At 35.7% G+C, this 14,885-nt stretch overlaps 1 protein-coding gene across 1 annotated transcript in view; it reads left to right on the top strand.

Annotated features, from left to right (window-relative positions):
* LOC142109665 (Fanconi anemia group J protein homolog) overlaps positions 1-10,149 on the top strand; it is a 195,754-nt gene extending 185,605 nt beyond the window's left edge. Inside the window, exons 17-20 of the mRNA XM_075193731.1 lie at positions 629-741; positions 3,771-3,850; positions 7,059-7,397; positions 8,323-10,149. Of these exons, the coding sequence (XP_075049832.1) occupies positions 629-741; positions 3,771-3,850; positions 7,059-7,397; positions 8,323-9,155 (1,365 nt within the window). The 3' untranslated portion in view covers positions 9,156-10,149. The remainder of the gene's footprint in view (positions 1-628; positions 742-3,770; positions 3,851-7,058; positions 7,398-8,322) is intronic.
* Positions 10,150-14,885: the final 4,736 nt, after the last annotated feature.

Genomic DNA, 14,885 nt, shown 5'->3' with positions numbered 1-14,885 from the left:
TTTTAATGCACTCAATATCTAGCTTAATCTTCTGTGATGTTATATGAGCATGGATGTCGTTTCAGCAATGTCTCCCGAAATGCTACAAAATAGATAAAAGGACTATCAATGATATGTATGACAAGTTCAATTACAGGTGTGACATGCTAAGAAAGTAAAGCAGGGTGTCAACATTCAAGACTGCATAGTTAAAAAAAGAAAAGAAACATTTTTCTTTAGATCTTCTGAGTGCTAATAGAAGTACATTACCATGATGTTAAGTCTGCTTAGCTATTCCAAATAATATGAGTAACAGCCGTAGCATTTTATTAATATTACGTTCCTTACAGCTGGGAAGCATGCCAATATAAACAAGCAACCCATTTGGGATTTTAACTGAAGTTTCTGCTGGTCACTTAACCCCTTGAGTGTGTAAGGTGTCTGTAAGGTAACGCAGAGTACTAATTATATTACATAGGTTTTGGAATTACGGGGCATTTTTAATGTTTGTGTGTTTGAGAAGTGCACAGGCAGCGAAACATTGAGAGTTTTGACTCATGTTATAATATATATGGTATTTATATTGTGACCATGTTAAAAAAAAATTGTTACAATATTGTGTTTTTCTTTTTTTTTCTTAAATATTTAGGTTGAGCTAAAAAGAAAGTATAATGATCAGCACTCAAAGAGCAGAGGACTTCTGCCTGGCAGCCAGTGGTATGAGATACAAGCATATAGAGCCCTAAACCAAGCCTTAGGGAGGTAAGTTCTTGTGACTTTTCTCCATTTTCTGATTATAATTGTGATGATTATGTTATTGTTTATACTTGATACATTGCACTGGCATCATTGTTATATCCCATTGTCAGCTGATCTTTAGCAAAACGTCAGAGAGTAAACACTATGCCTTAGGCTGGGTACACACTACAGAAATTTTCTGCGGATGTGTTATCTATAACGATTTTACCAATGACTGATCACAAAAAAATAAGTCCCGATCAGCATGCCGATTCATGTGTACACGCTAAACATGTTTTACACAATTTACCTTTAGATCTGTACTTTTCATCTGTCCTAATAATCGACTGAAAATATTATGACTCTGTAAACGCTATGAAGATCCTGGGATCAATGATTTAATGTGCTTTGGAGCGATAATAGTTATATCGTGCCAATCAGTATTATTATTAGTAGTAGTATCATCTGATTGGCCCGATAATCTGCTGAAAACACTGTAGTGTGTACCTAGCCTAATTATTGGTTTGAGAAAACTCAGTCATATCTATTTATTGAGTACTGATTAAAGTGAGAGCACTCCTATAACTGATTGATCCGCAATATGAAACTGAACAACACCACTGTCTGTAAATTGATTTGATTGAATGAAGTTTTCCATTAAAACCTTCATAGGTCATTGTTACCCCTACTGTATATAGGGGCCTTGTTGTCAGCCTCCTAAGCAATTCATATACATCCATTTCCATATGCCTTAAAGGATGATGTCTATGTAATGTTGTTCTTACATTTAAAAAAAGCTTAGTTTTCTTTTAACAAAGCAATGACACTTTCACTAGTTTGAAAATCAAATGTATTGCAAAATTAGAGCACACCCACTGTTGTATTTGCGCAAATGTAGTTTTCTGCTGACGCCTGAATGTATTACTGTTGCTATTGCTCTCTTTGAAGACACACAGCAATAACTACATTTGCAGTTATACAGAGGTACCTACTGAAGATGTGAGGCACTCTGCAAGCAGAAGCATACTAAAAACATTCATGTACTTTTCTCTGATTAGATAGCTTTTAGCAATATTGACATTTTCTAAATAACATGCATTTTCTTCTACTGTAAATGATTTAAATGGAAATCAAACAATATTATTTTAGTATTGATAAAGACACTTTAAAGCAAGTTCTCCTCTACTGTGGAGTGTGTACAATCCAACAATTAACAAATATTGTTAAATCAAATTTATTTTCTGAGTTCACCTTCTTCTACTGATTGTTCAAGAATATATATATATATATATATATATATATATGTATATATATATACACACACACACACACACACACACACACACACACACACACACACACACTAACAATATTTACACCTGTATTAAATCCCATAATGCACATCCTTGACCTCCATGCTCTGTCCATTATTATAAAAGCCTGTTATGAGATTAAGCTGAGTTTGCTGTGATACTCATACTTTATAACATTTGCTCAACAATAACATGTCATGACCTTGCGTGAAAGCTGTTTTTATTTTCTTTCAAACCTAAACTTGCAGTGCTTATATCACATATTCTTCTAATGGATTTTATATCGCACAGGTTCAGTATTGCACATATGCTAAGCCTACTGTAATTTAGAAGCCTGTGCCCTGGAGTAAAAGGTTTAACTGATTATTATTTCAATATATATATTTAACTTGTAATGAAGTGCTTAATGAAGTTGCAATAATGTAAATATTTTGTGATTGTCATTTGCTTCATAATATTGTATACCTGTCTCAGTAATCTTTGTAAATCTGTCTTAAAATTTTTAGTGGTAAAGGCCACATGTTTTTCTTGCTGCCAGCTAATCAGGGCAACCTAATAAAACTTATGCAGCAGATAATGTCATATGCAATGAACATGGTAAATAATTAATATGCAGTTTGTACATTTATTTATAGAGCTTTGTATGCAAACCTGCTTTCATTTAATACAAATCACTTCTCTTCAATTTCACTTGTAGTATTGATTAAATGCAATCCGCTGAACTATAACAAACAGCATATTGGATTTCTCATTGTGTGTCTGCCTGGCTAAAGGCTCTTGCCGAGTTCCAGAAACAAACGCAGAACAATGCTCGTAGAAGTTTGTGAAATTAAAAAGAATTAAAAACAAAATAGCAATACATCTTTATTCCCAGTGCACTCAATAAAACGTGACATAAAGGCCATGAACAGAAAAGAAATGCACTAAAGACAAGTGACCTTTTACTTGAAGATATCTTTCACCAAAATATGATATATGATGACAGTGACAGAAAGTGGTCACATTTTGGGAGGAAAATGTCTACACAGATTTATGGCAATAGAAGCAGAAAAGGCTTGAATCTGGCACTTTCCTGATAATTCAGAAATGCTCTGCCATGCAGAAACTGCACAACAAAGTAACATTTCTAGCCGGTTACGCTTTCCCTTTAGTAGGAAGTTTTAGTTTAAATAATTATATTAAGCACACACACACTCTGATACAGTGACATATTTTACAAATCCTGCCTGTAAACACGGTTTAGACCTTTTTTCTTTTTCTATTATTTACCCTTCTAGCCACCATACATTACGTAGTGTATAAACACATATGCACATTGGTAAATAGTTGCTAATTCAGTATTCTTTAAAACCTGAGAGTAGGTAGTTAGATACACACATTGATTCAATAAATGTATATCGTTGTTTTGCTTTATAAAGCATTGTGGAATATGTTGATGTAAAATAATAGACATATTGAAGATTACAATGACAGCAAAACAACTTAAAAATTGATCTGCGTTTAAATAGTGCATTATGTTACAGATATAGTCAAACATCTGTTAGTTGTTTTTCATTTACATTTAATGTATATTTTATCATTAACAGTTGTATAATGTACACAATTTATATTGTGTAAAATTACACATGTAAAAAAACACAGGTAAAATGACACAATATAAAGATTATCATTCAGTTATTACATTATTGTTAATCTGTTAATAAACAGGTGTCAGTCAATTTATTTCATTTTTTTTAACAGGTGCATTCGGCATAAGAATGATTGGGGTGCCCTCATTTTAGTTGATGACCGTTTCAGGAACAATCCTAAATATATTACTGGTAAGAATACAATGGCTACACAGCCAGTTATGTTGTCATTTTCTCGTGCAATTAAAGATTCTGGGTAATCTGAAGTAATTATGTTTTGCCTAGGTTTGAAGGGTGAAAATGTAAATCTAGGGGCCCCGTATGTACGGTGGGTTAAATCTAGGGGCCCCGTATGTACGGTGGGTTAAATCTAGGGGCCCCATATGTACGGTGGGTTAAATTTAGGGGCCCCGTATGTACGGTGGGTTAAATCTAGAGGGCCCGTATGTACAGTGGGTTAAATTTAGGGGCCCCGTATGTACGGTGGGTTAAATCTAGAGGGCCCGTATGTACGGTGGGTTAAATTTAGGGGCCCCCGTATGTACGGTGGGTTATTTCCAATAATCAAGTATGTAAGGTGATGGAAATGTATATCTAGTGGCCCTGTATGTAAAAAGGGTTAAATGTAAATCCAGTGGCCCTGTATTAGACTGAAATCAATGCCAACATGTTTTAATGTTAGACTTTTTTCCCCGATATCTGGTTATAAGGTGTTCTGTTGAGAGGGCAAAGATTGTGCTTTTTCTTATAGAATAAATAATATTGTTTTATTTAATTTTTAGTTTCATAAAATTTAGACACAGTTCTTAAGGGTGGTATAAAGTGCCATTTTTTTTCGATGATTATATTTGTTTTTACAGCCATGTTTAAACATTAAAGTCAGCCATTTTGGGTTTGAGACATTGTACAGCCAATAATGAGCACTGGGATACACTGTGTTGTGTCTGTCAGATGCAGTAAATGATTTTGTTTTAGGTTACTCAGCTAAAAACATTAGAAGTCTAATTTAGAAAGGCAGAACTGCAGTGCAAATCTGTAAATCCTCAGCCACTGTAGCCAAAAATTTGTTACAAGCAGACAAGTAATGAGATGGAAACAATAATAAAACATTAAATTGACTTTTCTAATGCTTCTTCTGTATGACCAGTAGGGGGAGCTCAGATTCCACAGTACAAAATAAAAATGCAGCTATTGAACTTATTTTGAGAGTGACTGGAACTTTGTCATACAACGACAGGCATTCATGTACCTTCATATTAGTATTACATTGCTCAACACACTATGAAAATATAATTCAACATAATTATCTATCTCTAGACTTATTTATTTTATTGAGCTTTAACAATGTCTTACATTCTGTTTGTGAATGTTTATTTTGTTTGTGCAAAACATGATCATATTTAATCTATTCGTTTATTTGATTCTATAAAATACAACAGAACTTCCTCTTTAAGCTGCCAACTTAAAATAATGGCCAAAACTGACATATTAGTAATGGTTGCATTGTGAAGAGGTTGACTAAGAATTACATATAAATATATTTGAATTATTTTTTTTGGAGAGAATACTTTTTGAGGTGGCATTATAAATAAGGTGCACTGCATGTAAACTAATATCAGTCTTTGCAGTCTTATATTATATTGGTTACCAATTTAAAAGTTGGACTGTATGTATCTTACTGGATAATGTTTCATCACACACAGTATGGGGAAACATGCAATAGATAGATCATACATTATGCAAATCATATCACCATCATTAAATGACCTTAATTGTTCATGATGACCTTGGATGTATAAGGTGCTTTTGGGCCTACCAGTACCAAAATACATATATGTACATATAGACTAGTATTTTTGGCGAGTTGTATTTTTTAATAGTATATTTTCTTGAATACTACAATATCCACCACAATGCAACCAAAGTCTCACTCATACAATGTGCTAATGGGATCTGATAGATGTCATAGGGCTGAGACTGCAGTCACTTGAGCTGCTGTGACATTACTTGCCCTGACTCTGTATATGTACATACTAATCCACATAGAGCATGTCTACATATCTGCACACCTGCTAATCACATTCTGCCTGCTCAGTTAATAGAACTGCCACCCATCTAATATGGAAGTCTGATGCAAAGGGGTGATAGAGAGTATGATGGTGTATATTTAGTGAGGAATAAATACTTTAGTTAACCCTTTGCTTATTTTATCTATATTATAGATTGTACACACCTCCATGATTTTACGGGTGGTGGATGTGCCCAATATATATATGTACACACAGAGCGAGAAAGCACTATTTTATTTATTTTAATGTTGGACAATTAAAAGAGTACTTTACAGATCCATGATCATTTTGCGCAATTCAGACCTCCAGTGCATGTCATTCTGTATATGTTTTGCAAGTTATAAAGTAAAATACAATCTGTAAGTCCAACTTCTGAATAGGCAATTTATGTGTTCTTCATAAGTGATGAGTCGCACAAAGTATTAGTGTGTGCACTCAAGGGTTTAAATTATACATTGTTTAAAGAATCCATTCAATAAAATGTCCTATTCTGTATGTTCCTACAGACTTTTCCTTATCTTTTTATGTGCCAAGTCAATTATTCCCTGTATTTAGCAATAATGGCTGTTACAACAATGCAATAGACTGTTCTATATATGGCTGACACCGGTGTCTGTTGTTCCTGCACAACAGGCTCTCTTAGTATAGAGAGTACAGTTCAGTGACACACATAAAGGATTTGAATAATCAATTTAAATAAAATAGTCACAAATTTTGGTCTGTGTGTACATGCAGTAACCTCTGGCTTATCTTATGTAATATGACTTGGAGACAAGGAAAACTAAGAACATGTAATCACTATGATGATTACATGAAACCATATGTTCAATTGTTCCATGGCTAATTGAGAAGAGTCATTAAAGAGAGCAAAGAAAAAAAAAAAAGGAGTAAGTTTGCTCCTGGACAAACCATATGCAAATTACAATGCAAGGGGTACAAATTAGTTTATTTTTTTGCACATAAGTTAAATACTGACTGTTTTTTCATGTAGCACACAAATATTTGATAGCTTTATTTTTACACTGAACATGCCCTACCCCAATTATAAATGTCCCCACATTTTAAATTCAGCTCTCCCTTCAATGCAACATGGTTATATGTCCAGGTGCAAAGGTACCCCTTTTGTATGCTTTGCTCTCCTTAATGATGTTTTTGATGTGGTCTCTGTAGTAAACTGTATTGGTACCTTGACTGCATATGTGTAAGCTCAAAGTTTAAACACATTCAATTACATTAAAAAAAGTGTAAATGTACTTTGTACTCATTACCAAAATAACTTGTGTTCTGTGTGTATTTAATTTTTTATTCATCATATATTATCTGTTTTACAGGATTGTCAAAATGGGTACGACAATTAGTGCAGCATCACCCAACTTTTAATAATGCGCTTCAGTCTTTGGATGAGTTTTGTAAGAATCAGCAGCAGAGGGTACAAGTACCAAGTGTGGTCAGCAATAACGAATCTACTCAGGGGCCACCTGTCTTTTCTAGGGATACCTCTCAAAATTCTTCATTGTTAGAAATCACTGTTCATCCATCCGAGAGTCTTTTAGAAGATACACAAGAAAGAATATCTATAAAGAGTCCTGTAACCCAGCCACGTGTAATCACAATTTTATCAAGTTCAGACCAGTCAGGATCTGATGAAGACACCAGACCAAAAAATAAAGGTATGCATAAATAATGTTTTGTCAACAGGGTATTGCCTGTAGATAAGAAAAGGGAATGCAGGAGTACACTTGTTTGATGTTGTATACTTGCAATATGCCATCATACTAAATAGGTGTTTCCACTGACCGCAAGAAAAATGTCCAAGATAAGAGCTTTTGCTCAGGGTTGTTTTCTATCCCGGAGAAATTGCACTGTGTAGGGAATAATTAATAGTATGTCAGCATTGAAATAAGTATTTTTATTTTAGGTTTTTCACTGTCACATGTTAAATTGTTTGTATTAAATGTAACCGTCAGGAAATGAAATACTTGTATGAAATAGTTTTAACATATTTTTGTTTAATAAAAGATGAATAATTAGAACATCATAATTGGACAAAGGATGATAATATCATGGGAAGTGGCATCTTTTGTGTCACAACCTACAGATTTTCTAGTGTATCATAACAGATGAGACCTGTTGGTTGGTGATAATCGGCTACATTTCCACCAGACTTTTGCTATTCAAGAGCTAAAGAACTTGGAGCATATTCTCCCTCATCACATGGTTAGCAGTCATAGTTTATGATGGATAAAGCTGCCTAATTTTTATCAAGATGATTCAGGATCCACACATGACCAACTCTTACTCTTTCCATTATCATCGTCCTGCTGTCATGGTATAATAGACAGGTTATGTCGTTCTGACAAACATCCACTGTGTCTGCTTCTGAGCTTTCCATGAACACCATCATCATCATCATCACTGCAGAAAGTGCAGTATCGGTCAGAAGCTATGACCCTTTGCAATCACATCGCTGCCCATCTCATCAGATGTGTACCTTTAGAGCAGTACAGTTCAACCCTGTTTTTGTGAACATAGTGATGTATGCTTAGGGTTATAAATACATGTCTGCAGTTTTCTTAAACTTGTTTTTATTAACAGGTGATCTTGAAGCATTCAGAGAGCAGAGATACCAAAATACAAACACTAAAAGGGGCAGAATGAATCGCACCATAAAACAAGTAACCGAGAAATCTGAAAAGCAAAAATTGAACATCACAAAACAAAAGTCCTCTTTCTACTCTTTCTTCATCAAGAGTCCTCTCACATCAACTCCACTACCTGCTTCTTCAGGAAGAATCACCTTCCCACATACTAATCTGGAAAACACGAACGCTGGTGACAGTGGAGTTCTTATGGAAAGATGTCCAACGGCAATAGATGAAGCCATTTTTGGCAGATCTGGAATACCAGATGTTGGCAATAATGTACAACGTGATGAAAATTTGTGCAACGCTGTTCCACTTTTCTGCGACAACACAAATAATGTTGTTACCGTGACTGAAAATAATGAAATCTCTGTTTCTGAGATACCTGAAAATGAGGAAGATGACACCATCCATTATACTCCTGAACTATTTGATAATGACGTTCAACAGCGCAGTCCTGATCCAGAGAGACAAGAGAATTGGATGCTATTTCAATTTGATGGTGATTGCACGGAGGAAATCACACGTGAAAAAGCGGATAAGGCTGATGCCAAGTTTGCTTTCACCAATGTAACACCAGAAAATGACATTAGCACATGCAATTTTAACACATTTGTGAAAAATGAGGGCATGGTGCACAGTGAATGTGTTTCCAATAGTGCAGAAAGATATCCTGGGAAATGTGCAAGAATAGAGAACTCTCAGCAGGTGCAGGGAATGGAGAGAAAAAAGAATAGACTTTCTAGATCCAGGAATAAAGGGTTGTCTTCCTCTGTAGTAGATTGATTGCATTGTAATAAAATTGAAGATATAATTGCTAGGAACGTATACAATTAAATACATTTTCTATCTTTTAATATCCTACAAGCATCATATGGATTGATTTGTTGTATATCATTGGGCTGAACAATTCCAGCCTGGAAGCCACATCACATACAAATCTCTGGCAGCACCTAATGTGGGTTACATTTACATTGGGTGTCCCCTTTGGCTCCTTAAAATGAAAATGTAGCTACTTGTTTTTTCTGAGCCCAGTTTCTACATTATTAGATCTAACCTAACCATATATAGCTCTATCCACATGGTTGTTGTTTTACCAGCACTGAAACAAGAAATATCTGAAGTTCATAAATTTCCAATTAATGATTGCACAATATTAAAGTGTCATTTGGGTATAATATAAACAACCTGTTTTGATTATTGGCAGTAGTCTTCAAAGCTTCATATTTGCCCATCAAATAAACTGAAACCAGATTGGATATTAAATCAACTCAAAAATGCACCACATAAAATGGCTCTATAAACATAAAAAAGGGTAGGGTAATGAACCCAAATGTTTTGTTTTTAGCTTTTTTTCTGATAATGTTATATTCTTGGTTGAATAAAAATGTGACATCATTTATAGGAATTACTGTAGAATATATTATAACTTGAACTTCTGGTCTTTCTTACCATGTTAATGATAGAAGTATTCCATCAATACTAGCAAGCCTTCAATTTAACTAGAGTCTCAACAATCTTTCTAGATGTAAGTACAATGTTCTCGCTTATATACTGGACAGAAAAGGTGTTTTAGCGAGGGTGGAGCTACAAAGGGCATGATATATGAAAATACATATTTTGGTAGTTTTCATAGTAAAATAATGGACATAAAACTGCTTACTGAACTGTGAACATTTGGGAACCCAATTGTTGACCAACCTCTTTATACAGGCAATAACATAGCATTGTAATATGTATGTTATAAAAGTCTGGTCAATGAGAGCTGTAAAATATTTATTAATAACTCAGAACTACATGATCACAATATTTTTTTATGTTTATTTACATATGTCTATTGGTTATTTTTTTCCTATAAAAATAAGAAATGAAGAAATCATCAACATTTATGTAAATTTGTAATGTTATAGTCTCAACAACCAAATATATACTTTTCCATTTTGTCTAATCACATTAAAAAATATACCTCTTAAAGAAAACAATGTGTTAAATCATTGTTTGGGTTGGTTTCAGATACATAAAGTTTTCTATTATTATTATTATCATGATGTGAGTTCTTGTCTCTAGTTATTTCCACCTGCTGTTTTTGGTTATTTGTGGTCAACTTAATAGTTTTATTGGTGAATTACTGAACCTTTGCTTTTACTTATTTAGGTGGTTTTCATCTTGGTTTGGATTGCAGAATTTTGCAGTGTATTAGAGAGTAAAACAATATTTACTTTTTCGGTACTAAAAAAAAATAGCAGTACCTGCTGACCCACATAGGTTATTTGGTTTCTTTGAAGTCCACACCATTATTATTTTCTACACAATTTATTTTCGTGTCGCTGTCAACTACTGTCCCCCTGGACCTGTCTCCCATTTCATCAATAATTTTTCTGCCTGCCTTGGTGACTTCAATAATACCATTGATAATCCCACAGATTCTGCTAATAAAGTTCTTCCTCTACTCCTTTTGGACTCTCTCTCTCTTGTCCCACTTCTGTGCCGTCTCCGACTTTTCCAGTTCACCTTTCCAGCTCTCCGACTACTCCCTTCATCCTCCAACACCACTTCTATCATCAGAATCCATGCTCGCCAAACATATGCCCTTGAGCCTGTCTACCTTTCTCCTCGCTTGAAACACCGCTCTCTTCAAGAACTGCCCTGGCTTGCCCCAATCAGGCTGTGTCTCCCTTTACAACCGCATTCTCATCTGTGCCTTAGACTTTTTTGTGCCTGCCTTCAGCAACTCAACTGGGGCAATCCAAGCAGATCTGTTGTCTGTAAAAATGCTCTTGCGCCGTCATTAGCTGCTGGAAATTTCGTGATCATGCCAACCACCTCCAACCACCTTTTTCCACAGTCTTCCAAACACTGTCCCCTCTTTGCCTCTTCAACACCCTCCTCTACTCTCCCCATCTTTCTCTCGCTCCTCTGCCCTCTCCCCCTTCTTCTCGCTCCTCTGCTCTCTCCCCCTTCCTCTCGCTCATCTACCCTCCTCTTTCTTTGCCCTAGACTCTGCCACCCATTTCACCTCCAAAATCGACACTATATGTCAAGAAATGTCTTCCTGACTGGCCCCTCTAGTGAACTTGCTAGGTGCTCTTTCCCTCATACAATATATGGCTGATTGCTGCATCTCCAAAAATGTACTGCCACAATTATATATTATTATTATTATTGGAATAGGTCAATTATCTTTTTAACTCATGGTATCCAGTTCTCTCAAGAATTTACACATTTTTTGGCAATTTATGGTTCAAAATAAAAAGCATAAATGAATGTGATCTTAAACAGTGATTCTGTTAGTACTGGAGGAAACCAGATTGAAAATATTTCACAGAATGTGAAAGATCCCATCCTAGGTAAACATTAACAGAGATTATTTTTTCAGACCATATGTCCAGAGAATATTTCCTCCATCATAGAGAAACGGATTAATCATAGGAACAGCAGAGCAGGTACGATCTCTTCCTGTTAGGCCAGCCAATAGTAATAAATCAGACATCAGAACATACTTTTCCACCCTATGAAAATATAGTTTTCATCCAAATAAAAGTTTTAGAAAGGACCATTTCCTGGAAAAACTAGAATGACCTAAAAATGATTACTATGTTTATATAATGAAAGTGATATTATATTGTTCAGTTATTATTTTAGCAATTTACTGTAAAGTAATTTACACTGTAGCCATACATGCTAAGAAGTCCTTTAGTACATGTGTTGCACAATATTGATAATGTAAAGTACTTTTCGTTATCTCTCTAATAATTAATAAATGATAGCGTGTTGTGTATAAGGGATATACAATTTTATTGTGTATTTCTATATGCATTGTATATATATTTTTAGTGTATAAGGGGGATGATTTGGCTGTTGTAGGAGGGATTAGTCTATGATATTTCAGGTTAAGTGAATTTGCTATTAGAAGTGATGAATAGAATGCGAAGGTTCATTATTTGATGGGCTTAATGGTTGTGTGTGGAAAAAACAGAAGATATAGGAATTATTTTACTATCAAACAAGATTAAGTAAATGTTTGGGTGGATGAGCAGAAGTTTTGGTTAGTTTTAGTGATAGATGTAGATAAACTAGTTTTAAATAAACTGCTTTCTCTTTACCCAGTAGCCAAGTGTTATTTTATTTGCTAGTGAGACATCAAGATGTCCTGCTTTTCTTGTGTTATACTAATAAAAGTTGTTCCAGAGTGATTCAGATTACTAAGCTTTACAGAGAAGGGACAGCTACTGACTGAGGCATTACAATATCATTTTTGTTTACATTTATTTCTGAAATGTACTGTAAAGTAACATACTCTAGATATACAAGTAGCTGACATTTGTTGGGTGTATAACCTAGAATCGTTGCACCAAGTTAAATCACCTGTGTAGCTCAAAACCTTTCATTTGTTTAAAATGTTCAGATATTCCAGGTTCCACTTGATCTCTTCCCTGTAATTGAATGCCAGGCCAGGATAACTTTACAGAGATGCGTTATGTTGGGTTCTTTAAGAATACATTTGCTCCACAAACAGGTGTCTCATGCTGAATGCAACAGTGTAAAGTTTCATACATATGTGTCATGTCGGTGTGTAACTCCCTTCCCATATAAATAGCTGTCTTCTATCTCTTATGAAAGGGGAACATGTCCTGGTTAAACTTCATTTTTCCTGGATGTACTAGTGACATTCCCAGCACTGACTAGATGAACTGATGACACAATGACACATAAAATAATGAATACACCAGGGCATCATTGATTGCATTCAAATTGTAGTGTTCTTCAACCTATCCTGTTGTATGTGATTTCAATGATTTTCTTGATTAACCAAATGATTTGATCAGAATGCCAACTCATAAGAAATATCACTAGAAGAGATGAGCCTCTGATCTCCATGCTCCAGCCATAGCTAAAGGAAATTACATTATAGGTACATATTAGGAATATATACAGTCATGGCCAAAAGTTTTGAGAATGACACAAATATTATTTTTCACAAAGTCTGTTGCCTTAGTTTTTATGATGGCAATTTACATATACTCCAGAATGTCAGAATGTCATGAAGAGTAATCAGATGAATTGCAATTAATTTCAAAGTCCCTCTTTGCCATGACAAAGAACTTTATCCCACAAACAACATTTCCAATGCATTTTAGCCCTGCAACAAAAGCACCAGCTGCCATCAGGTCAGTGATTCTCTCGTTAACACAGGTGAGAGTGTTGATGAGAACAAGGCTAGAGACCACTATAACAGACGAAGCTTTAAAAGGAGGGTGGTGCTTGAAATCATTGTTCTTCCTCTGTTAACCATGGTTAACTGCGATGATGATGATGAAGGAAACACTTGCAGTCATCATAGCTTTTCACAAAAAGGGCTTCACAGGCAAAGATATTGCTGCTAGTAAGATTGCACCTAAATCAACCATTTTATCAGATCATCAAGAACTTCAGGGAGAGAGGTTCAATAGTTGTGAAGAAGGCTTCAGGGCACCCAAGAATGTCCAGCAAAGTTGAATCAGCTGCTGGATCGGGCTACCACCAGTGCAGAGCTTACTCAGGAATGGCAGCAGGCAGGTGTGAGTGCATCTGCACGCACAGTGAGGCGAAGACTTTTGGAGGATAGCCTGGTGTCAAGAAGGCCAGCAAAGAAGCCACTATTCTCCAGGAAAAATATCGGGGACAGACTGATATTTTGCAAAATGTTCAGGGATTGGACTGCTGAGGACTGGGGTAAAGTCATTTTCTCTGATGAATCCCCTTTCAGATTGTTTGGAACATCTGGAAAAACGCTTGTCCGGAGAAGGAAAGGTGAGCGCTACCATCAGTCCTGTGTCATGCCAACAGTAAAGCATCCTGAGACCATTCATGTATGGGGTTGCTTCTCAGCCAATTGACTGGGTTCACTCACAATTTTGCCTAAGAACACAGCCATGAATAAAGAATGGTACCAAAACATCCTCCAAGAGCAACTTCTCCCAACCATCGATGAACAATGCCTTTTCCAGCATGATGGAGCACCTTGACATAAGGCAAAAGTGATAAGTGGCTCGGGGATCAAAACATCAAAATTTTGGGTCCGTGGCCAGGAAACTTCCCAGTCCTTAATCCCATTCAGAACTTGTGATCAATCCTTAAGATGCAGGTGGACAAACAAAAACCCACAAACTCCAAGCATTGATTAGGCGAGAATGGGCGGCCATCAGTCAGTATGTGGCCCAGATTTTGATCAACAGCATGCCAGGGCGAATTGCAGAGGTCTTCAAAAAGAAGGTGTAACTATTCACCAGAGGTGCTGCTATTGTGCCTTGTTTGTATCAGGGATTAACCTGCCCTGTAATTATTCCTTGCACCTGGGTGTGTCCCTTCTTAAACCTGTCATTCCCAGCATACACTGCTGGTTATTGTTGTCACATCCTGATGTTATACTCTGTGGTCTTTTCCTCCTGTTGTGCTCCTGGATTTATGCTGCTGGAGATCTAGCTCAACATACATTTTGCTGACCTGTTTCTTATGTGAACCTGGGACTTACCTGTG

Source organism: Mixophyes fleayi, assembly GCF_038048845.1.
Source record: "Mixophyes fleayi isolate aMixFle1 chromosome 2 unlocalized genomic scaffold, aMixFle1.hap1 SUPER_2_unloc_7, whole genome shotgun sequence".
Taxonomy (NCBI): domain Eukaryota; kingdom Metazoa; phylum Chordata; class Amphibia; order Anura; family Limnodynastidae; genus Mixophyes; species Mixophyes fleayi.
Note: the sequence above shows the minus strand (reverse complement) of the source record. Positions and strands in the feature narration are given on the sequence as shown.